The sequence below is a fragment of the Ptychodera flava genome, chromosome 9, assembly GCF_041260155.1.
Source record: "Ptychodera flava strain L36383 chromosome 9, AS_Pfla_20210202, whole genome shotgun sequence".
Lineage (NCBI taxonomy): Eukaryota > Metazoa > Hemichordata > Enteropneusta > Ptychoderidae > Ptychodera > Ptychodera flava.
Window position 1 is genome coordinate 21,989,382 of NC_091936.1, and position 23,404 is coordinate 22,012,785.

The 23,404-nt window shown below is 36.6% G+C and overlaps 1 protein-coding gene across 1 annotated transcript; it reads left to right on the forward strand.

Annotated features, from left to right (window-relative positions):
* The first annotated feature begins 918 nt into the window (after positions 1-918).
* Positions 919-23,018, forward strand: LOC139140354 (vinculin-like). The gene is made up of 4 exons (XM_070709556.1): positions 919-1,060; positions 11,861-11,984; positions 19,318-19,408; positions 20,330-23,018. Exons 1-4 carry the CDS (start codon positions 1,023-1,025, stop codon positions 20,494-20,496), a joined length of 420 nt encoding a protein of 139 aa, XP_070565657.1. The 5' UTR covers positions 919-1,022; the 3' UTR covers positions 20,497-23,018.
* Positions 23,019-23,404: the final 386 nt, after the last annotated feature.

Below are 23,404 nucleotides of genomic sequence, written 5' to 3' on the forward strand. Positions count from 1 at the left end.
ATGATGAAGGACGTTTTCTTTTGGTGTCAAGGGTCAATAAATAAAGAATCAAGTTAATATGAAATATAATAAAGTTAGGAAGAAGAATGTTTGTTGTTACTGCTTTATGATGTTTGTGTCACTGTGTGCCATCTTAAAGGTAAAAAAATGACTTATTGATTGTAGAATATCACAATCTTTGGTATGCTTGAAGTGGTCCTATTGTTGAACTGTATATACAATGAAAATCTGCATAAAAATATATGACTGTTTGCCTCTGAGTGTTTCTAAAAAATGGCTTTTGTGGCTCCCTGTTTTGTGATTCAGTCACTTTATTCATCAGAAATAAGTGTAACACCTTCCCACTGGCAATGGCATCTTCTATTTTCTGAAACTTCCCATATTTATTGGTTCCTAAATCACATACGAATTGTAGGGAAATGACAGTGGAAGGAATTAACCACTTGTTATTCATGCCAAGAAAATATGTGAATTCCACATGATCAAGCTGTAAGTCACCATTTATTATGTGTCTTTCATCTTGTACAGTCAGAGTTTGAGTGATTCGAACTGCTTGCTTGTACAGATTTAGACCACTGTGACAGGTGGCAGGGTAAAAGTGATCTACAAATATTGACTGCTTGCTTCTACATCTGTCGGAATTCAAAGCTGTCTGAGTACTTTAGATATATGCAGTTTTAAAAGGTTCTATTTCATTACATCAAATGACATAGCAATCAAACAAAAAATATAGAAATTATTGATCGAAAACTTAGATGGTACATGTCAATGAAATATGCCATCTGGACAGGATCTTTCTAATGACATAGCAATTAAACAAACATTTTGGAAATTATGGATCAAAAACTTAGATGGTACATGTCAATGAAATACTCTATATGGGCAGGATCCTTTTTGTGGTACTCCCTTCATCTCACTGAAATGCCAGTTTTTTTTTGTTTCAGACTGCTGCCTATTCTCTTCACGTTGAAGCTCAGAAATGGTCCAGCAAGGGTAATGAAATAGTTGCCGCAGCAAAGAAGATGGCTTTGCTCATGGCCAAAATGAGCCAACTTGTCAGGTATGCATTATTAATCAAGAAAGTTCGTTTGTGTGTTCAGGAGACCTATCAAGCATGGTTTTCACAAATGGCATATCAAGGGAGCTAATCCATTTCAAAGAACATGTGTCTCTTGCAGGTCTCAATGACTGGAACGCAGAATTCCTAACGTTCTAGGGACTAATTAATCGCAAGGGCGCCTTGAGCATGCAATGTAGGGGATTCATGGTTACCCCATGTTTCCTTCATACTGAATGATCAATACATGTTGTATTTGGCTAGTGCACTGAATTGTGCTGTTCACCTTATGTGCTATGAAACATTGCTTGTTTCGTGCTTTGTACCAAATGTTAGTGACATCATTTCCCTTTTTTTCAGTGGTTTTTTATCCTATCACATTGCCTCATGTCTGATACACTGAAACAACTACCTGAGCGTTGTCATCAGTGAGGTCAGACTTTCCAAATTGTAAGCAGTTGACTTGCTATGCAGGTATCACAGCTCTTTGGGGAACCTTTTGTCAAGTATTATTGAAGCCATGCTTTGTTTTGGCCAGACTGAAAACGAGAGCGCTGGGAACAATTAGTCAGTCAATCAACCAAGCAATCAAACAGCTTATACATCCTCAAAATCCTGTAAATCGATGATTGATCTTCAGCAAGGTTACAAAAGTCTAATTCATTAGAGTACCGTATTCTGGAACTTGCCAATCTCTGACCTGTCTGAAAGTATCTTGGATAGTTTCCAAATGGTGCTGTGTTGAAACAGCCTTTTAAAGTGAACATGGTGATATTAAATTGCACGTTCTGCATTTGAATTGCGCATTTCAAAATATATAATACAGTCACTGTGGTGTTTCCAATGGTGTGGTAAGGATGGTGTCGATGAGTTGAAAGGAGTAATAGATAGTGTATCTGAGAGTAAGATCACTCAATTGTTAGTAATCTTCACAATATAAGTACAACGTTTTATACAGGTGCATTAGGCTGATATTACTCTTGTGTGAGGTGGTTCCAGCAAGAACATGCAGAGCATACTGATTACAGACTGGCATAACCAACCATTGGCTATGGACTGTGTGTGGTCCAATTTTGCGAAATATGGCACATGGATCTTTTCTTTACACGTTCGTTTGGTATAGTGCTGTATAGATACAATTTTGTGAAGAACCAATTCTTCCTCACAACTGAGGAACTTCACAAAAAGGGAATGGGTGTGGTATTAATTTACTTGATCAGCAAACTTGAAAAGCAGTTTTTTTTTTCACAGTAAAATGACCCTTGTTACTGAGAAAAAAAAATTTGAACACCAATCCTTGGCTAGCTACTATAAAATACATGTACCGTTACCTCACATCAATACTTAAATTAAATGACTATAAAGAAAATGTCAATGCTTACCACCTCCTCCCTTGATGCTCATACTGTAATTACTGTGACACTAATTTTCACAGTTACCTGATAAACACATCCTTGAAGTTCCTTTTGTTCCATTGTCGTTTGTCCAAACTTACAAAAACATTTCTACAAAACCATTTATTGCTTAACGGAATTTTAACTGGGGCCAAAACCCTTATATTGTGACTCAATAAAAGGTGCATATTTCTTGTCCTGCATAAAATGCGCTCTTTTTTTATTAGTCCCCACAGACACCATCCGGGGGAACTTATAGGTTTTGTCATGTCCATGCATGCGTCCGTCCGTCCATCCGTCTGTTCGTGCAGATATCTCGAGACGCCTGGAGCAATTTCGTTCAAACTTGGTACAAGGATTATTACTTATGCCATACATATGCACATCGATTTGTTTTACGATCCGATCCAATATGGCCGTCAGGCAGCCATTTTTGTTCTTGTATTGGATGTCGGTGCGTATGTTCACGCAATTTCTCAGTGATGCTAGGAGCGATTCCATTCAAACTTGTTACATAGATTACTCTATATGTTATACATATGCACATTGATTTTTGTTTTGATCTGGTCTTCAATGGCTGCGTGGCGGCCATTTTAATTGTTTCCTATATTTGACGACTGTGCGTTCGTTCACGTAAATTTCTCAGCGATGCCGGGCGCGATTGCATTGAAAGTTAGTACATATATTAATCCCTATCACATATATATGCACGCCGATTTTTGTAATGATTTGATCAAAAATGGCTGTGTGACGGCCGTTTTCTTTCCTGTATTTGATATCCATCCACAGGGTCCCCAGGTATGATCCACAGGAGTTCAAGGATGAAATTAATATTAATGCTGTGTCCATGCATAGGGGCTCATGAATGCAGATATCTGAGATATGCCTGTGCCAATTCTTTTTAAACTTGGTACAAGGATACTACACTATGGCATACATATGCAGGTCTATTTATATTGGTGTGGCATGCATTATTAGTTACAGATTTAATGAAACAAATGGTACAAATCTTTAGCACATAGCCCTACAATAGTGTACAAAGACACTTAGCAGTATCATGTTAATTAATTGCTAATTTGCATATTTCGTTCCTTTTCCTAATTAGTGGGCTATCTCCAGAAATACTGTTTTAAATTTTATGAAACGTGGTGCAGATGTTGATCTGTCAGTATTATAATACTATGTGAACACATTAAGGAGTATCATGTCAATTAATTGCTAATTTACATATTTAATGAACTTTCATAATTATTGTCATATGTCTAATAATGCTGCATCAAATTTAATGAAACATGGTACAGATTTTTTCCTTCCAGTAGTCAAATGGCGTGCAAAGATATGTAGCAGATCTCTCCGATCAAGTCTACAAACCACACTTAAAGTTCCACGAACTCGGTTAAAATCATACGGTGACAGATCCTTCTCCTATTCCTCATCAATTCTATGGAACAAACTGCCAGCTCCTCTTCGATCAGCCCCGGACATTCGCACTTTCAGATCTCTGCTTAAGACTCATTTCTTCAAGAGAGCTTACCTGTGACCTAGTGTAAAGCGCCAGTGAACATTGCTGATGGATACTAGGCGCTATATAAATTATTTATCCTATCCTATCTTAGCAGTTTCTTATCAATTAATTGCTTATTTGCATATTTAATGAATTTTGGTAATTAGGCTGATATGTCAAGAAATAGTTCAACAAATTTCATGAAACTTGGTACAGATGTTGAGCTCAAATTGCTTTAACAGTGAAAAAGACATTTATCAGTGTCAAGTTAATCAATTTGTAATTGCATATGTAATGAACTTTCCTAGTTATAGTGATAAATCCACAAATGCTGCGTTAAATTTGATGAAACTTGGTACAGATTTTGATCTCATAGTGTTGTAAATACAAATCAATGACACTTAGTGGTATCATACATATATATAAATTAATTGGTAGTTTGCATTTACATAATGGATTTTTGTTTTTAGGGTGAATGTCCAAAGTACTGCATCAAACTTTATGAAATATGGTACCGGTGATAATCTGTCAGTGTTAGGATAGGATGCAAAAATGTTTGGCAGCATCCTGTCGATTAACTACTAATTGATTCATTTTAATGACCTTTTGTAATTAGTATGGCAGCTTACAGTAGTCCTCTCAGAGGACTTGTAATTAACCCTTTTCCTGCCAGACAGTATCAATTCCCCATCAGCCAAGTCAGTAAAAAGCGGTTTTGAGCCAAAACATGACGTATTTTCACCCACTTGGCTTGATCTGTTATAGCATCTTTAGTCCAAAAAAATCAAGTTAACGGTATTTATGTTTTCAACAGCTTTCAAATGTACAGTATTGTGTTAAAATACACCATATGGAATATGTTGTGTTTCATTAATTTTAACCATCTAGACCTGCTGGTGAAATATGGACTTGGCAGGAAAAGAGTTAAAGTACCCATTAACAAGTGGGGACTGTGTCATTGTCAATGACTTGTTTTTCTCCAACTTGGCTGACTTAGGTCTGGAGGTGACACTGAGCCAATTTGAAGGGCAGAATCTCAACAAAATTAGCAGTTTATGAGTGTCTGCGAAAATGAAATTGAAAACGAGCGATAAAAATCACAGAAGACAAGTTGTTAAATTCTCGTAGATTGATGAAAAAAGAGTTGAGTCACGTCAAATAAGCCGCCAAGGTCTCATATCAGCCTTGCCTGTCATCCAAAAATGATGACTAATATTATAGTTCCTCCTATTGAAAAAAAGACCTTCCCTTATTACATGTTCCAGCATATAATAAAACACTGCATGTGGTGTCTTTATGTGTTTCAGCTATTTTAAGCTTTGAATAATATAGAATCTTTTTTTAGCATTTTCTTAACCACGACTATACAGGAGCCACTAATTTAAGTTGAATATGAGTTAAGAAATGAGGCTGTTAATAAATCAACAGTACATTATATCGCATGCGATGGTTTATTTGTATTAGCTTTAGTAATAGAAATGTTACAGCTATGAAATGGACTGCTGCTGCAGTATGAATTATGTGTATTTTTCTCGGAATGTTTACCGGCTGCAGAAATTATGAGGAAACTTTGAATGCAGCTGCTAGCAGGGAGATTTATTTTGGAGGCACGGTGGATAATAATAGTGTCAAAAAAGTGAGATATTCAAATTGTCATAGTTTCACGTTTGGCTTTTTGATGCCAACAAGCAAGATAGGGAATGAAATGACATATTTATTTGTAGATTTTACATTCATTTTGATTCTGTCACCAGTCAAAATCAAGAAGCTAGTTATCGTATGACAGTCCAAAGCTACCGCAGCCTACTGTCTCAAGTGATAACGTCATTCAGTTTTTTGAACAGAATGGAGCGTCTTGTAGTGTCTCTTGCACATTATCATCACATCCATCCATTTCAAGTCATCATCAAGCATGTGTCAGTGAAGAAAATGAAATTTTTCCCATCCAAAATCTGAACACATGAAGAAATGGAAGTGAAAACTCACATGCGATTACTAGTGTATTTCTCTAGCAAATTATTAAAGTCCTTGGTACATTGTATGTCTTCAGAAAAATTTAGTCTGAGGGGAAAAACAGGGCAACTCAAAAGTTATTTTATCCTGGCAATGATAAAACCCTTCATTTAATGACCATCCCATGAAAATCAGAAAAGTGTGTACTGACTGAAACAAAGAATTGAGAGGAAAAAAAGAATTTCACAGTAAATGACTCAGAGTGTTTAGTTGTGGCAAATACACATAGGTACACATCCTTCTAAATTTATGAGTGACTGTGGCTTGAAAATTGTAGTTAAACTAATGTCTATAACTGTACTGGTTGACATCATTTAATAGTAAAAATATATCATTCATTTTTGTTATTCGATATTCAATAACCTTGTGTGAACAAAGTTTGAGCTCAATGGATTCGGTTTTTTCAGTTTTTAGCTACTATAGACTATAGTCTATAGAAGCTATTGGGATGGGTATCCGTCCGGCGTCCGTCGTCAGTCTGTATGTATGTATGTATGTATGTATGTATGTATGTCCGTTTGTGAGGCGTCCGTCCACTCAAATATCTTGAGAACCGCAGTACTTACTGATTTGATATTTGTTGTGTAGATGAAAAATATGATTTTGAGAAACTATTTTTTTAATTTTTTGATATTGTTGAAAATAGGCAAATTAATGCCAAAAAAGGTGTTTTTGGTTAAAAATCTTCTTCTTCATAACCGCTGGTCAGACAGCTTTGTTATTTGGTATACAGGTCCCTAGGGATAACCCAACTTAGATTTGTTAAAATTGTGATGAAATATGCAAATGTGTATTTTTAAGGAATTTTTTTGTCATTTTTGGTCAAAGTTTGACTTACATTGTATGTAATTCTTGTACTGTATAAACCCTATCAATTCACCCAGAAAAAAATAATTAATATGATTATAAATAATTGAATTAATTAGGAAATCATCAAAGCCAAAATAATTTGGGTGTGGAATTATCAGAAAGTTCAACTTTTTTTGACAGTTCATAGTGAATTGAGGATTAAAACATGTAAAGGCAACTTTCCTGAATCCCAACTTTGATACATTCTGAACCACCATTTATGTTATCTAAAGAAATTGCTCATAATAGTTTGTCATGATAGGGTGGTCAAATAAATAGAGATAGAGAAAGTTCTAATTTCCATTTATGGTTGACTTGGAAAGGATAAAATAAGATTATTTTTTGAGGAAAAAAATAGAGTGGTCAATTAAAAGAGTGGTCAAAGTGATAGGGTTTTTATGGTAAAGCGGGGCTGTAAGATTTCTCATGTGCTATTTATAGCAATTTTGCAATCTGTGTAAACAGTGCAATGAAGGTGTAACATGATCCATTATAATGCTTTTGATGACCTTGAACTTCTTAAGTTTCAAACATTTGTCTCTTCTGTGTGCTTTCTCTGATTACCTACAGGCTCAACTTATTCAACAGAACTTACGATGTTAATTTGAAAGTTAAAATGTGCTTTGTTAATAGGATTAAAATACTGATATTAAAAGATAAGCAGCTCAGGATTCTTTAAAACCTGACAGATATGCTGTTTTTTATGACATAAATCTTGATTTAAACAAGTCTAGTTTACTCTAATTAGAATGCAATTAACTCTCGTTTATTTGCTATTATAGACTAATATACATGTAGTCTGATGAAATATGCAAATCTGTATTTTTACGGAATTTTTTTCCATTTTTGGTCAGGCCATCCTGAAATGAGCTATCAAAGATATCCACCTTCTTTATCAATACATGTGTCACAAAAGGTTATTCTCTACATAACACAGCAGAGCTCTGTCAACTGTTGAGTCGCTTGTTTTTTCAAAACCGCTGGTCAGACAGCTTTAATATTTGGTTTACATGTCCCTAGGATGACCTTAGTGAGATAATTTCATACAGTCAGGAAATACTTAATTTTGTATCCATGTCTATAGTAGCTTCAGGGACTTTGGCCCTATGTTTCTGGTCAAGCTACTTTCAAAAAATGGAGAAACTGATTTATTTGATTTATTTTGCAAGTGATCCAAGCAATCGTGTTTTATGCTTCATTCAAGATTAAATTTTGGAAAATGTTTGCAAATGCTGTGTATGCCCTACCTAGCCCTCCCCCCCCACCTCTCAAATCTCCTCCTGTCCTTCCTCTACTGTGACCTCAAATCTCTTTTATACAGTAGCTACTAAATTTGACAAAAAACATGAGATAAAGCCACTGTGACAATTGTTACTTTCAATTTTCAATTTAAACAAGTCATATAAGGCCAGTCTGGCCTTTGTATTAATGATAACAATAGTATTAATTTCATCCCAGCTTATGAGAAATTTTTATTATTTTTTTTGATCCAATGCTTTAATCACCAACTGCAGCCTGATTTATACTGTACCAAGCGTGTGATAATTTTATACAACAAAGACTTTAAAGTTGCAATATGGATCAAAATTGTCGATTTTTTTTTCGTAAAACTAAAGCAAATAGACCATACTACGTTCAAGTACTCTTCTTAGCTAAGCCTCTTACCAATCCCGACACACAAATACGTTCATTTTGATACGTTGCGGCCGCCTAGAAAAGCTGTTTTGTAAACAAACTTTCAAAACAAAAACATTGGCGTTTTCTGCTGTGCACGTGACAAGTACGACCAAGAGTGATGACGTCGCACTGGAGTGCACGTTGGAGGGGCGATGTTGTTACACTGACAGAACTTGACATACATAATGATAATTCATTGTAAACTTTGCGTTTGCCTAACTTTGATAGCATCACAATGTTTCAGAAATATAATGATATCGATATGATAAAGTACAGCTCCAAAAAGATCGTGTGATTGATTTTTCTCACCCATATACATGTATGTCAGTGCCGCGCCGTGTGCACCTACTGTGTACGTTGGATTGATCGAGCGTCCAGACCACGTACACCGTTCTGGTTGTGTTCACCACGTGCCTGACAGCGTTTCCGCAATCCTCTCCCCGTTGCATGTTGTTATATTTTTCATGTTAAAAGTAGAGGTATCTGCACGCTATATTTATTTGAAAGCTTTGCCCACTTCAGTATCATCCATCACTGCAGAAGTTCGGCAACTGTCTTGCCCCGTCTGATCTTGCATGGCCATGTCGGCGCGTCGATCGACGCGTCGTATATGAGACCATGCCATGACATGTAATGATGGAGACTGCCGTTTTTCTTTGTTTCCGAAAAATGGATATTTGACCTGAAGGATATAGATTATCAATGAATGCTAACAGATCTCAGTTATTTCCGTGAGGGGGGACTATGGCCCGGTTCACATTACAAATCGTGGGGTCCGCACGGCCACGGTGTTGGTAGGTCGGTGTTGCCCGAGGAAACACCGCTGGCTAGCGAAGTTGATCATCACACAGTGGCGACGTTGGTGTTTTCGAGAGAAATGTAGACAGTCGGTGTTTTCGAGAGAAATTGTAGACAGAGTCTGCCTCCTCGTCTTGGTGCAGTAGTCGCGTGTCACTCATTTTCTGGTTCCATCTTTCGATCTGACCAAACAATGTTTATTTTGCCGACATTTTGGCCAATTTCTTCCATTTTTGCAAGGCCGAATCAGTCAGCAGAGACCCAGGGCGCGGGCAGAGACCTGACCGCTTGCCCGTGAGGGCTAGCTAGGCATGTTGACAGGATGTTGCAATTTCATAAACGTTACCATGCATCAAATACGCATGCGTACATATTCAAATATAAAAATGACGTTTCAAATTCTGTGCTTTACTCTCGCAAACAGTACGTACCAAAACAGCAATTATTCGGTAATTAAATCAATTTACTCAAATTACAGTCATCCCCGTGTTCCTGTTAATGGTCGAATCTGCAAATGAAATTGTTGTGGATTTTTCTATAAAGTTAAATTTTCGAAATATGAAGGTCAATTCTGATCCATATTGCAACTTTAATTATGGACTGTGTGCAAATTTCTATCATGACAGACTTGATAAGAAGCAGATATGGACGTGCGCATACATAATATACACTGCTACGTTCATATGCAAATGTGGTTGCCATGATAGTATTTCAAACTGCGAGACAATGCCATAAAATCAACATGTTTGATTATAGCCTGTTCGGGTAACTATTAATCATGTCAGTATTTTAGCTCACTCAGTGTATATTTTTTTCAGAGAATATTCAGTATAAAATGAAAAAAAAAATTTTACAACTGCAGTGACATACTTGTTGGGTGCCAAGCAACAGTCTGTCCATTTCATTATGTTAACTTTTGTTTTATGAGTTGACATGTCAGTCATATTGCACACCTGACCAATTAAAATATAGTGACATGTCAGAACACATCTGGTGACCTTGCTTCCAACCCACCAAAGTACACAGAAAAGAACAAAATTTGTTTAATGTGATAAATATTACACAATCCTGATATTTATACCTAATGTATTCAATTTCTGTGAATGAAACTGGTATGTGTTATAAAAGACAGTGTTAGAGATATCCCACAATTCCATCTGCTTTGGACACTGTTAAGGTGTATTCACCTCGAAAGTGAAAGACTTAAACGTTTGCTCAAATTTTCCAAGATGAAGCTTTCATCTATTTTCTTACCAAATCAACTGTAAAAATCGGGTCACCGTGCAAATTCGGAACTAGCGAAACAAATTACCCAACATTTTGCAATATTTGAAATTCAAAATGGCCACCATCCCTGTGTTAACTCTATGGGGAAAATTAAATTTTGGATTTTTCGAAAGACTAAGATGTGAAAGTTTTTCTTTCTCCAAGAGCTTTAAAATGAGCTCCTACAAGTGGTAGGTCGGAAAAGAATTGTTAAAATTTGAGTCCGAATATCTTTCCCGAGGCGCATTCTACCTTAAGAGAGCATTTTCAATGCTGAGTAAGTGTGACAGTTTAATACACAGAAGATTGCATTAATGATCATTAACCATCCGGTCCTTCAGGAAAGTTAAAAAAAATCAGCAAGAAATATAATTTAGAGTGATAAAACCTGTTGAGTAGTGCAGTATGATACCACTCAAAATAAGAAAGATGTAGAGGAAAATCCATGGACTTGGTGATTGAAAGTTGTCCTGGCATCACTGCAGAGTGACATAACTATAGGTAGAATGAGCTCTACGTCAAATTGATGCAACCTTGACTCAAGAAAATTCTCTTTGACTGTGGATAATTGTGCAGACTACATGTACTGTCTGGTGCTTACTCAAAAAAATTCCTTTAAATATCGCCAACTGACTCATGGTTTACAAATGTTGGCAGCTAGAGGACACATGAAATGTGGGGTTTTAAAAACTGTGGGGGTAATATGAACCACATCTTAGACCTTTCTCATTTGAAAAAAAAAATGACTTTTTAAACAAAAATAGAAGCTACATCATACAAATTAGAAGTTTCTGATTCCAGGGAAAAAGATTGTTGAAAAAGATTTATGCTAAGTCAACTGTGAATGTTTTTTGGATCCTTTGTTAACTAGTGATGCATTATGTGATGATCAGATGATCAAATTATACAAAATGGACGTAAATTTACACAACTGAATTACTAAACTAAGTGTGATATTTAACAGAAACACTGAAATGTAGACCATTAGGAAATATGGATCATAAATTAATGAAACTTTAAATTTTGACAAACTAATAATGGATGCAGACTACAGGAAAAAACAGAGACCCATTTATGTGACGTGTTTGTGTAATATTGCTGTTAAACTATGGGTTTTATCTCACAAATTTCAGAGTCTTTACATCAAAATTTCTCTGAACATTAATCGCAGTTTTCCGCATCTTTCCTCTCCCACTGATATGTCCAACTTATAACAACTTCCTTTCATGGCCATCCGTCATGTACCAGACTCCAGGAACTTATTCTTGTAGACTTATTCTTCATCTTTCTCTGACTCATCAGGGGAGAAGGTGGTTCCAAGAAGGAGCTGATTGACTGCGCCAAGGCCATTGCTCTGGCTTCAGAAGAGGTGACAAGACTTGCACGGGAAGTTGCTAACCAGTGTACTGACAAGAGAATGAGAACGGTAAGTGGCTCCTCCTTGGAAAAATGAAATGTCCAATGAACTGCATCATAGGTTTTCCTATAGTTTTTAGAAGAAACGATAATCCATACAATAGATACTTGAATATACATTCAAATTGTGATTGATAAACATCAGGGCCACTGTCAGTGAATCAGAAATCTTAAAACTGTCAGGTAAATTTGTCATGATATTTTTCCAGTGATGGGACATGACAAAGCCTGGCGTCATTTGCAGCTCTGAATACTCATATTTGTGATCTCTTTCCACCATTCCAATATCACCATCAATGTCAGATGTGTTGTTCTTGAATCGCCAGCTTGAGAGGAAAACAAAACAGTCGACGCAAATAGGGCAATAACATCCTGTATATGCAGAAGAATCTGAATAAGACCTAAATTTTGAAATGGTGAATATTTCTGTTGGGAAGTTCCACTCTCGTGTTAAAGCAAATATGCGGATGTAGCAAGAAAGACAATAACGTTTGATTGTGATGATCCATTTATGAAGGTTGACGGAGAATGAGGCCTAAAAATATAATTTTTTCATGTTTTCAAAAACAAACTACAATACAACCGGTGAAGGTAGACTGCTGAATGGACATAATGAAGGACATAAAAACAACAAAATCACCAACTTCCTCTGACCCTGAGTAAGGAATGGCATTAATTGCAACATTACCGGTGATGAGGTGACTCACATGCCCCCAAAAAACGTTTAGTTTTCTTCTGACAGCAAAAAACACAACACCATAGGAATACATACCAGTAATTGAATTCATATCATGTTTTATCAATAAATTTTGAAGTCAATGTTGTGATTCATCACTTGTAAATGAAAAAGTAATGACATCACATGCACCAACCAAGGTCTCTTTATCTTCTCTGAAACCGTAATCATCTGACGGTAGAGAAATTTTGAACTTGCTATTCCATTTCAACCCTATTAATTCTTGGTAGTTTTCCCAAATATGGAAGAATAATTTCTTTGGTTCATTCAGCTGAGAGGACAAGATACTAGAACGTCTGTGAAGGATGATGTAAATAAGATATATGCATGTCCATACGCATATACCAGTATACATGCACACAAAATGCAGTAGTCAGGTCCAGCAGGTGGTGAGAATACATGGCTGTTAAAACTTTTCTTCAGCTTGTTTTCCTCAACATATGACAAAATATGTTTACTGAAGTTGATAGTTACTGAGAAATTTTCATCGGTTCCCTCATGGTTCCTGTCAACAGAGACTTGGGAGTGGTGGGGGTTGAGGGTCGGGGGGAGGAAGTAGAGAAAGATCAAGAGAGAGATCAATGTGTGTGTGTGTGTGTGTATATATATATATATATATATATATATATATATATATATATATATATATATATATATATTTATATATATATATATATATATATATATATATATATATTATATATATATATACACACACAGAGGAATACATGTAGACAGACATACACATACCTATATGCACTTATTTTTCTATGGATAAATACAGGCTTATACGTATCCATACACAGTAATGACTTGAGGTAAATTCAAATACCCTGTATATTGCAACATACCCAAGTCATCCATCATGATGTCAGGATAATTTTCAAAGATGAAATGTCATCTATGTCGCCCTCTGCTGATTATTATCATCCCTGGAGTAGAGCATTTGAATTCTGGCAGAACACAGGAATACATCATGTACTGTGCATAAACAAACTAAGTCAAAATCAGACATGATATCCGATGTTTCATTCTGTCTGCGAGCTCTTTCAGAGATCCCGTGAAATATCCTGGCATAGTTTACTGTTTGGACGTACAGAATATCCCTGTCAGTGACACGATTCATCAATGCTTTGGTTAAGTTGGTGATATATTTGTCCCCCTTGGTTAGCCATGGACTGCAAGTTACAAAGCTTGCGAACCATTTGAATGAGGTTTTCTTTAGAGGGACAGACAGAATTTGCAAAATCTTTAGAAAAATGCAGTAACACAAATGTCAAGGTAACAGACTGCAGATACCTGCACACTGCTGTTGAGTGAGCGTCTTGTAAACCACAAACATACAAGTTCTCTTGTAAACCTCTTCCATGGTATATATTGTACATGTACCCCTTTCAAAGCTGATTTGATAGAGACATTAACGGACTGACACACTATCGTTCAATGTTTTGCACTGAACCAAGCTTGATTACTGGAAATGACCATGAACCAAGTTTGCGGCGGTTGGATAGTTACATGCAACTTCATCAGCTAAAAAGCTTGAATACATCCCCTTTGCACCTCAGGACAGTGCAGAAACCTGAAGTAAAGCAGGTGAAGTTGCATCAAAAGTTGGCTATCTTGTATTCATTTTCAGATACAAACCAGACCACCATTTTGTAACTCATTGGCTAATCACCATTGGCTGGCTTTATTCTAATGAAAGTCGTATCCACACTTCTGAATTTTCTACCCTCCCCTGACCACCTGTCAGTTTTACAAAACAGTCCTGAAGGATTCCCATAGGACAACACTCATTTTGTTGTAGGGTATTCATGTCGTTGTTAAGAACATCACGCGGGCTATTATGTGTATTGTAGTACTTGTATAGTGTGCCCTAAACGATAGTTTTTTACATGAGACAGGGCAGTAGTTTTGTGAGCAGTTTATTTGTCTTCTATCATATTCTTTTCAAAAATGCATCATTTTAAAAAAAATTTGAACACCCTTTACTTCCTCTCAGTACTGTCATTTGAAACATGTCTGCTCATGTGCATGTTTTATTTTGATGATAAGATGCATGGATACATACGGCAAAAGGCAATATCAACTGTGCGATCACGCGGAGACATTTACTTCTGAGAGCTGTCAAACATAAAAAAAATGCAGATTTTATCTCGTATTTTTGTTTCCAAGATGGTTTCAATAAATCGGAGATAGTCAGTGAAAAGGCAGGTGTATTGTTTGAAAAGAGTAATGAGAAAATGATATATTAAGTACATATATCAAAATGAATGTGTAGATCAAACATTGATATGAAGATTAGATTGTCCCTGTCATTGATAGTTTTGCTAAATGTCAAAACGTGAGAAAAACCGTTCGTGTTCGTGTTCGTGTTTCAATGGGGCATCACGATATCTGCTGTCAAGATACTCATCTTGCCCCATCCGTCAACCCATTGAGATGCAACGTCAGTAACTGTGCCATGAATGAACATCCACGCTTGATTTGAATTGATTGTCTAAAATCTAATCAAACAATCATCCTTCATTTAATAAAGTTAATTGTGTGACATTCTTGTGGCGTAGTAACGAGCACGACGGAATAGAAAGTGAGCTTGGTATTGACGTTATCACGAAATTCTCATCAGCGGGTGTCATAGCTTTGCCTTCTTCTCATACATTGTACTGTAGCTTTCATTGTTCACGTCAGAATATACCGTGACTGGCTTTTGAAGAACCCACGACAATTTTGTGGAGGAGCACCGGAGGAGAAACTGAAATTAAAAGTGGTGTGGCCAGAACGTCATAGCTTCCGCGCATGTTTTGCTTATACCGGCAATGACCTTTGAAATATGGGTCTCTGATGCGCTGAAAATGGCCTTTCAACCTTAGGGGAGTTTATTTGAACAAGCCAGATTGTAAATCAAAGCAAAAAACGCTGTCCATGCTCCCGGCGAAATAAGATGCATTGTCGTTATGGATGGGTGTTGTGTTAGAATGCAGTGTTGCTTTTGAGATCATTTGTCAGATGGAAGAGGTCATGCAAAGGTCACCTGAATTCAGGTTGTCCATTTGCTGGTGTATTTTGATCATGGAGGGACATTTTCTCAGACTCAGTGGGCCATAATTGGATTATGTCACATGCCACTGCATTCACTTATCAAATGAGAAAGTACAGTGGGTGAAAATCACTATAAAAACATAATCAAAATCTTGTATATTGTGATTATCCGAGGTGCACAGTTTAAGATTTCTGGTTATTGAAATGATAATAATGCATAAGATTTCAGGTTAAATTATAACATCAGGTTTTCATACATGCGAAATGTTATAATCAATTTATTTACTCTCAAGCGGAAAATCTGTATCTTTGCCAGTATTTTCCAAGGATACATATATATTACTTGTGTTAATGTAGGGAACAGCCAAGGGTATATCATATTTCTGTGTACATAAAATATAGCTAGTCTCCTTTGACAAGTATAAATCACTTGAATTCAAGTAAAAATGTTGAATCTTAACTACATGTACCTTTCTGTCCTTCGTTTTCCAAAGCTCTTTGTTTTTTGTTGTTTGAAAATAGGAATGACTCTGGCAGCCCCAAGCAGTGTAGTTTTTTTGCTATCTTCAGCTGTGCAGCAATTTGTCTGTCAAGATGCTTGTTTTATCGTGATCACAACCATGCATCAAGACCCAAGGCACCCATCAGGCACACTTGGTCTCTTCGAGTAGAAATCGTACGGACATGAATGCCAACCAGGGTTCATTAACCCTTTGAGCGCCAAAGTCAATTTTTGTTGCCTTTAAAAAAATCTATCCCCTTCAATTTTTTTAAGACTTTAGCCAAAATTCTGATAAGAAATTGTAGCAGATAAAATGTGATGACCATTTGGTTCAAAATTACAAAAAGATTACAGAAAAATTCATTAAATTGGAAAATGTTGCACTAAAATTTTGGTGGGAAAAATTACGGCACTCAAAGGATTAAAGTGTATGATTTCAAAGTGAACCACCTTTGACAAAAAAGTGATAAACTTTTGAGAAGTGCTTTGCGCCCACGTTTCCTTTCTCAGTTCAAGGCAGCTGTCACAGCTCTCAGCAAACCGACATTAATCCAAGTAATCCATTTTTGTAAGCAGTCACTCGTCCTAGCATCCCAGCCAGTAAGTCTGATTAGGAAACATCTGTCTTACTCAATCTAATGGCAAACACTTACTGGTAAAGACAGATCAGTCCCACGTAGCGTGACGTGACACGACCTTGGCTTCTAGGTTTTGCTTTTGCCAGCTCATTTTATTGCAGTCCTTTTCCGAAGCCTTTTCCGAAGGGGACATCACAGAGGACGTATGAGTGAAAGCTCCACTACATGGAAAGTGCTCTGGAAAGCTATCCCTTTGAACAAGTTATACCACTGACTCATCTCTTTAACAAGGTCCCCTTTCACTATTGTGTACAGATTTTGACTAAACTTCTAGCCTTTTGATGAACGTCACTTGAACTTCCATCCACTTTTATACTGTTGCTGAACTTCAGTCTGTATTTCAACGAAACAAAAGTCATAACATTTGAAATTTACATACAGCTAACTCAACACCCGTGTTGTAGAGTCGTATTGCTTATTGATGTCCAACCGTGTATGACATTGGGAAGTTAATATTCCACCTTGCCTTAAAGGGCAGTTTAATAAAACAATCAGCACATTTTAACCTTTACCAACGATTAATTACCAACGATAAATTACCAGAACACCGAGAACAAAATGAGCAATCTGTGTTTGATTGTGTAATGGTCCATAAATCCACTACCTAAAGGTTAAAGGCAGAGGTGCCAATAATAGTCCTAAAACCTTCATTAATTTTCAATTATTGTTTGAATGTGATAGGATGACACAGGTGCATGCTGGGATAGTGCAGGATAGCTGAGTTGTCAAGAGATACTGACGAAAACAATAGCGGATCAAGCTCACCTCTAGATAGGAAAGAATCATTTCATACTTTACCATAAATTCATAATCAGTATTGTTTCAAGATGTGGACCAATTCAGTATTAGTCAAAACAAGCAAGTGAAAGGGACCAAAATAGCTAGAAATACAGTAGAAAAGATTACAAAATAATTGTATGATAATATTCTCACTGTGTTTGCAAAAGGTGGAGTAAACACAGGAATGAAGACAGCTGTGGATATCATTAATGCTACCGAAAAGCATTTACTGAATATAAATAGTATTTTTATACTACATATAAAAGCGGAATATGTTGCTGCCGTAATTTTAAAACGTGATATTCAACATTTAGGTTATTTTAAACTGGTTGTTATAAATTCTACCCTTGTTCTTGGCACACTGTGACGTGCATCTGCTACTTTTAAACATTGATTTTTAGTAAGCCATCTGGAGTCTGTCATGAAAAAAGAAACTATATTGCCATCAGCACTTGGAGCTGTGATTCTGTGCCAAACAAGCCACCACCTAGGTGCTGTCAAATGTGCAGGCAAATGTGTTCTCTTCAAGAGTGATTTCCGATGCGTGGCTGGAGCAAATGGACCTTCTTTCCTGTCATTTAGAATTCTTTGCCGTGGAATTTCCCATTTTTAAGACAGACATCACGTTCTCTTGTCACACCATCGCAATGAACAGTAGATTGCTGTAATCCATGTGTCAGTGATGTGTAGATAAAAACTGGCAGTATGGGGAAAATATCCACACATCACAGTCACTGTTTCTGGCTTCTATCTCAGGTAAATGGTGTACTTAACATCGGGTTGTAAAGAAGGGTTTGAGTTCAGTTGTGTGTATACACATAAACTGTAGAAATGTATGAATGAGTACAGAGAGCAAAGATGTTGAAATCTCAACAGGGGAGACGTGTATTCATTAGGATCAAGTAATTTACTCATAATCTAATGAAATATGCTTTAAACACTTCCTCTCTGGCATCTCATTTGCATAAAAACAGAGATTGTGAACCTGTGATCATTTCACACATACATATACTCATACACCCCACCACCAACACCCATCACCCCCCCAATCCGGAGTGCAGAGGTCCAGATACAATTGTTAACAAGAGGGTTGAGTAGTGGAAAGGGTTTGGAGAGTTTCTGAAACAAAGCTGCAAGATAAATCATCTTCAAGTGTTGGTCGGTATTTCTGTGTGATCGTCTTCTTTCATTGCTGTAAGTGTCCGTCTTTACAGCCTCAAAGGTTACTCTATGCGTGAATGTTGTTGTACTCAATCAGAATGAAGGCACTTCTTTGTGCTTTCCTTTGTCTCAAAGGTCTGTCATCTTCAATTTACGATGGCATTATGTCATTTTAACATTGAAAAGTGATGTCTCTTGTGGAACATAAACTTAGAAGCCTCAATTATTAAGTAATTTGGGTTTGCAGTGTATGATCGTTATTCTAACACGAGGAGTTAGCACAATTGATATGTCTTTTGATGTACAAAAACACTCCTCCTTCGACAGATAATCTTATAGAAAGTGTGTTTTCTGTCTTTATCCATGGCAGCTTTTTGAAAAAATACAAAAAATCACTCACAAACAGTTTTGCAGCTTTAATGGTTTGTAACAAACGCCAGATTTGATCATAACATTGCGTCTTGTGTTTTGTCATTTTTTGTAGAATCTTCTTCAAGTGTGTGAAAGGATTCCAACAATCAGTACCCAGTTGAAGATCCTGTCCACTGTCAAGGCAACCATGTTGGGAGCACAAGGTATGTCCGAGGAATTGCCTTTCTTGTTGTGCTATTAAAAGTGGCATAAGGTGTCCCTCATCAACAAAAGACAGTAAAAATTTAATCTTACCAGTTTTATCCTTGTCAGTATTGTCTTGTTTTCTTTTGGGGGATAGCATTTGAAATGTTTGTCCTAAACCAAGAACAAATACACAAACGTGTGTTTGTGAACACAACGTTTCTTGCAGAAATATAAGAGACATAGAGACAGAGAGAGACAGACTATGATTATAACCATGATATTTAAAAGTGGACAATAGTAAAATTTGGAGCCAGTTTGGGTCAATGACCCGCATCTGGTGAAGTAGCTCGTGACTCTGACAAAAAAGATTCAATTGCATTCGCGTGCACTTGGGACTTTGAAAATAACAGCTCTATATGTCAGAGGTGATGAAGATAATACAACAGCAGCACCTCCTTGACGACAGAGGAAATATCCAATTTCCATGGAGATGCACTGGAGGAGTTAGTTGATCCCACTGCTTTTCCGTCTGTCAGGAGAAAGGATCATAATTGTTTTACATGGAAATAGCTTCAGGCAGAAAAGGTGTTCATCTTGCTGTGAAAGTATCTTCAGTAGGACTAAATGCAAGTGACAAATTCATGTCTCTAAAAGTCAATTATCTATCCATCAAGGATGTAGTAAAGAAGTGTTGCTACTAATCAGATTTGTGTTGAAAAGGGGCAGAATTTTATTGTAGGCCGTGTGGAAATGCCTCATCGAAGAATATCATGATACACATTGTTTGGATTACACTGTCTTTGGCAAGGAAAAGTGTGGGCGCCAAGGTGAATAGAAACGCGAGAAAGGTGACAGTTTTCCGTGTGATAGCTTGCAGCGTTGTCTCTCTGTGTGTGACTGGAAATAAGTCTTTTCATTCAACATACATCCCTTTGCAGGCTCTGACGAAGACCAGGAGGCTACTGAGATGCTGGTCGGAAACGCTCAAAACCTGATGCAGTCCGTTAAGGAGACTGTACGAGCCGCCGAAGCTGCCTCGATCAAGATCAGAACCGACTCGGGACACACTTTGCGATGGGTGCGCAAACGACCATGGTACTTGTAAAAAAATATCATCAGCAGGAAGAAAATGTGAATAAAGAAAAACAAAACCAAGAGAACAAACGTGGATGCACTGCTTAAAGAGCCGATATTTAGAGAATGATTTTAGTAGATTCTGAGCAAAACTTTTAATGAAAACTAATGTAGATGATGATCATGAACAAAGTCTTGACCAAAGCTTTTGTATGGAACAGTTTTTCTCACTGACGCCAAGATCCGTAGTATTTCTAAGCAGATGAGAGTGTCAACTGTAGACATTGTGAATATTATTAAATTTGATTACAAAAAGCAAAGAAAATACAGTACATCCAAACTGTGTTTTCTTTCAGTGGTAAATGAAGTAAAGAAATACAAATGTTAAAGTTTCTGAAATACCAGCTTTTCTACTTTTCACTTGATATTTGCTTTTTTCAAACATGCAACTTAATTTTGGGGTAAGTTTTAGCAAAAGATACGTTAATTATAATCCATTTCAAAGAATAACCTCTATCCTTAATATAAGAATATGGATTTGATTTGTGATAATGTTGATTAGGATTATTTGATTGGAACCACAAAGCACGATAAATCAATTAGAACATCATGTGACAGGCCAGTCTTTCCTTAATGGCCCTACTGGTAATGTGAAAGTGTGAGGTTAAAGGTCAAAATTTCAATGACCCCCACCCCCGGATAAAATCTGTGATGTGTATTTATAATCCATTTCATAGACAACCTGTATCTTAATTAAGAGAATGCAAATTGATTTTGGGATATCTGTGATTCAAAGCAGATAAAAAAATCAGATTTTTTCAGCAGTAGATTAATTTGTTTAATGTAAACATGGAAACTTCCAAGGGCATTTTGTGAAAATCAACTGTTAGGTACCACAGCACAATTTCAATATTTGTATAAACAGAGGGGGAAACTCTTTCAATTAAGTCATTTTGAAAGCTTTGTATAACATAATTCTAGTGGGAATATGTTCAATGTAACATTATTAAACCAAAGTGACGGAGCGTAAACAAGCATTGCAACACCAAGAATGATAAAGAGCTCTGCCATCTTCAGTGAGGCAATTTGTATATGTCAACAAAGCAGGATGTTTTTACTCTTTTCCGTACAAATTTTGTGTTGTCGATTTTGAAAAATATTTCCAGAAAGCATGTAAAAGTATAGGATAGATTTCCAACTGTAAAAAATGTGTTTCAAGCATTTCATGTGTGGAATATTTTCTTTTCACCTGTTGACGGTGTTGTTGACTGGATTGTAGCTGTTTGGAAAGTTTTCGTAATGTTTCCATTGTTTGTGTCTTGTGTCAGCCACAGTTCCTTGACATAATCCCTGGAATATCATGGACAGACACGTAGCGTCCAGTTTGTAACTCTTTTTGAGTAACAAAGACATGCGCTGAATTGAATTGCAATTTCCAATTAACCTCCTTCATCAACAATCAATGGTAACTAACATTACACAAGCCAAGCATGTTCCGTGTTCCCTTGAGAGTATAACCATAGACCCTCGAGAAAAACGTTTTTTCTCGAGGGTCTATGGTATAACAAGGCACACAGATTTGGCAATGACTTTCAAAACTACATCCACTGGTTTCTCAACAACAATCCCTGCTCAGACTTATCCTAAATCCACTGTGCTGCAATTACTTGTTTTCTGAAACGGTTCTCAGAAGCAAGCCAAAACCCCTGCAACTCGTTAAAATAAAGTAAATTGTGTTAAATATTTCTTGTTTTAAAAAACAAATTGATTTTTGTTTTATCCGGTAATATTCATCATTAGTGATGTAGTTAGCACAAAAGTATATGGTGCTATTTCAATATTAGTTTTTTTTCCCATTCTACATTATGATACAGCCGATGCATGTCATATAGCAAGCCCAGAATTAATGCATGTGTACAAACAGCGTAAGTAAAAACATTGAGAGATAGGGATGAGGCAGACATATTGGAAAGGTTCATAAATAATTGTAGTCTCAAAATCATAGTGTATTTTATAACCTTAAGTATATTTATTTAGAGAGCAGTTGCCACTTAAATCATGATTTCCATTATAATCACGCAGAATTCACCAAGAATGTGGTGCCAAAAAAAAAAAAGGAAAACAGAGAGCAATAGAGAAAATCTAACACAACCTATATTATTCACATCTGCATGAAGCAGTTTCACATATTCATTATCAACAAACTGGTACCACTTTTTCTTCCATAAGACGTTTTTATATGTAAGAAACATGAGGACAAGTTCTGGCAGTGAATTTCTGAAACTTGAAATGACTTTCTTGAATTTCTAGAAGTGAATCTCATCTTTATATTCAGTCTCTTAATTTAAGAGCCAATCATATGTTGCCTTATACAGGTCAACCATGCTAATGTGCAAGTTTTAAAAAAAATGACCTGTACGAATTTGCAATGTAAATCCTCAAACAGCACCTTTTAATTGTGTTGTTGTTTTGTTTTTTTAAGAAAATAACTATAGTGTCAAAAACTATTAAAGCCTAGTCTTCCAGAGAGGAAAAAATTGCTTTTTACAACAAGTGTCCTGTCTCTTTTATTATCAGCCCTCGTGTAATAGATTTATTGCCCTATAAATTTTCACTTGTCTCCGTTCTTATACTGCCTTGAGAAAGACAAATGCAGTACTGACTTCCATCTCGAGGCACCGTTTCCATGGAAACAGCAGTTGCCTGGCAACTGACGATACCCCGCTGTTACATAATTACATTAACACATGTGTGGGTCTGCCGCTATCAGAGGCATGCTCTCATTTTGCTCCCAACAATTCGTGTTCATCCCTTCACAGATACTTTTCCCTGTAAAATTGTATTATTGCCCTCATCTACGCATATTACCTGCCATTTAGCAATTCCATTATAAAGTGAGTGCTCGAGGACCATATTAGTCCTGAGGGGGCAGTAAATCT